General features: G+C 55.5%; 1 protein-coding gene across 1 annotated transcript; it reads left to right on the top strand.

Annotated features, from left to right (window-relative positions):
* Positions 1-421: 421 nt before the first annotated feature.
* Positions 422-2,532, top strand: NPFFR1 (neuropeptide FF receptor 1; the record flags this gene model as incomplete). The annotated part of the gene is made up of 3 exons (XM_009576383.1): positions 422-712; positions 1,537-1,636; positions 1,986-2,532. Coding segments are annotated over exons 1-3 (837 nt in total), but the record flags the coding sequence as incomplete, so codon positions are not given.
* Positions 2,533-2,537: the final 5 nt, after the last annotated feature.

Genomic DNA, 2,537 nt, shown 5'->3' with positions numbered 1-2,537 from the left:
AGAAGCAGCAGCAGACAGCCGGGAGCAGGGATGCTCCCGGGTCGGCCGTGCCGGGGACCCCAAGGACACGGCTCCCGCACGGCCGGAGCATTGCGGTGTCGGGACATGAGTTTCTCTTCTTTGCATCATCCCTAAAAAAATCCCATGAGAACGGGATGTCTTCTGGGCTGCTTTAATTCCTCATCAAAATAATGATATAAAATAATAATTCAGCTGAGGTGCTGCGGTACTTTGGGCCACCTAACCCAACGAGGAGGAGATTTATTGGGGCACTGAGATGATCCCAGTAGGACACATCCCGGCCAGGCTGGGCACTGGTATAAATATGAAAACCCACCTCCGAGGGCATTAAGAAATGAAGGGAATAATCGCTTTATCCTCTTCCAGCTTCACTTTCCTGCCTTCCCTTCCCCAGGCCCTTCCAACAGCAGCTGGCCCAACTCCACCGCAAGTGAGAGCCACCTCCTGAGGGAGAACTACACCTTCTCGGCGTACTACCAGCATTCCTCCCCTGTGGCCGCCATGTTCATCCTGGCCTACACCTTCATCTTCCTCATGTGCATGATCGGCAACATCCTGGTGTGCTTCATCGTGGTGAAGAACCGCCAGATGCGGACGGTGACCAACATGTTCATCCTCAACTTGGCCATCAGCGACCTGCTGGTGGGCATCTTCTGCATGCCCACTACCTTGGTGGACAACCTCATCACGGGTGAGTGGGGCAGGGGGGAGGGAGAGAAACCGGTGGGGAACATCACCCACCTTCTGCCCCCCACACGTGAGGCCACCCCCACATCTCCTGCCCGTGGGTGCTTTTTTTGGCTGAGGATGAGGAGGGCAGGTGGTGGCTCCTCAACCACACCTGATAAAAGGTATCATTTCATTTAGACCTACTATTTTAGGGGGAAAAGTCCTTTTTTTTTTAAGGTTTTGGACATTTTTTGGCCAAATAAGTATGACCTTAACGCTGCATTTACATGTTTATTTAAAGTTCAGCTGTTCTCCATCAAGCAGCACTGAAAAAAACCCTCTTCTTGCATCAATCTTCTCCCCGCGCTGGCTCAGCGCTGCCCGTTGACCTTTCCAAAGATAAAGCGCGGCATTGGCATGGTTGGCGGAGTTTAGCCGAAGCAGTAGCTGGGGCACAGGGCAGAGTCTGTATTTATTTATTATGGGGTGTGATTTATTTATTGCCAACACCTTAGCGGGGGTCAAGAAACAAGATGAAAGCCCTTCTGATCGAGGATCCCAAGGTCGGTCCCCGCGATAACAGCTAGAGCCCTACGTAAGGGTAGGAGAAATGACAACTCCTTGAGTTTCTAAGATGTGTAATACACAGGGTTTTTACCAATTTTGGGGTTTTTCTCCACACATCTGTACTGCTAAAGGCCATCTCCGTATGAGCCAAAAATGCAGCCCTCCCCTTGGGAGCAGGATTTAGCAGCCCAACATGGTGGATGGGGACATCTAGAAGGAGCTGCCGATGGACCCGGCCCAGCCAAAGGCATCTACAACCTCCGCGGTGTCCCCTCGCAGGTTGGCCCTTTGACAACGCCATGTGCAAAATGAGCGGCTTGGTGCAGGGCATGTCCGTCTCCGCCTCAGTTTTCACGTTGGTGGCCATCGCCGTGGAGAGGTACGTTGGTGCTGGGGATGTGGGGATATGGGGACTAAGCCACCCCCAGCGTGTTTGGGTGTTCTGTGTGGTTTCCATCATGGGAAAACTCCTGGGGACATCAGGAGCATGGCCCAGCTCTCCAGGAGGACCACAGAGCTGTCATGGGGCATCCCAGCAAGGTGTCCTTCCCCACCTTGGGCTGAAAACACCAAAGCTGGAGAGATCCCAACCTATCTCTGCCACCAAAAGCCATATGTAAAGAACAAACCACCTTAGCCTCCCTTTCCACCCCCGGGTCCTGGCCACCCTCCTTCCCCAGGGATGTCCCACCAGCTGTCCAAAGCCACCACCGTCTGCCTTCCCACAGGTTTCGCTGCATCGTCCACCCCTTCCGGCAGAAGCTGACGCTGAGGAAAGCCCTGGTGACCATCGCCATCATCTGGGTGCTGGCCCTGCTCATCATGTGCCCCGCCGCCATCACCCTGACCGTCACCAGGGAGGAGCACCACTTCATGGTGGACACCTACAACAACTCCTACCCCCTCTACTCCTGTTGGGAGGCCTGGCCCGAGACAGGGATGAGGAGGATCTACACCACCGTCCTCTTCTCCCACATCTACGTGGACCCCCTCGCCCTCATCGTCGTCATGTACGCCCGCCTCGCCTCCCGCATCGCCTTCAAGCTCTTCAAGTCAACGGCGCCTGCCCGCGGCCAAGAGGAGCCGGAGGGGAGGAGGGTCTCCCGGAGGAAGGCCAAGGTCATCAACATGCTCATCATCGTCGCCCTCTTCTTCACCCTCTCCTGGCTGCCCCTCTGGACGTTGATGCTGCTGACGGACTACGGGCGGCTGAGCGAGGGCCAGCTCCGCCTGGTCACCGTCTACGTCTTCCCCTTCGCCCACTGGTTGGCCTTCTTTAA

This window comes from Fulmarus glacialis, unplaced genomic scaffold (assembly GCF_000690835.1).
Source record: "Fulmarus glacialis isolate BGI_N327 unplaced genomic scaffold, ASM69083v1 scaffold42144, whole genome shotgun sequence".
Taxonomy (NCBI): domain Eukaryota; kingdom Metazoa; phylum Chordata; class Aves; order Procellariiformes; family Procellariidae; genus Fulmarus; species Fulmarus glacialis.
The sequence above is the reverse complement of the archived record's forward strand: the minus strand, read 5'-3'. Positions and strand labels throughout refer to the sequence as shown.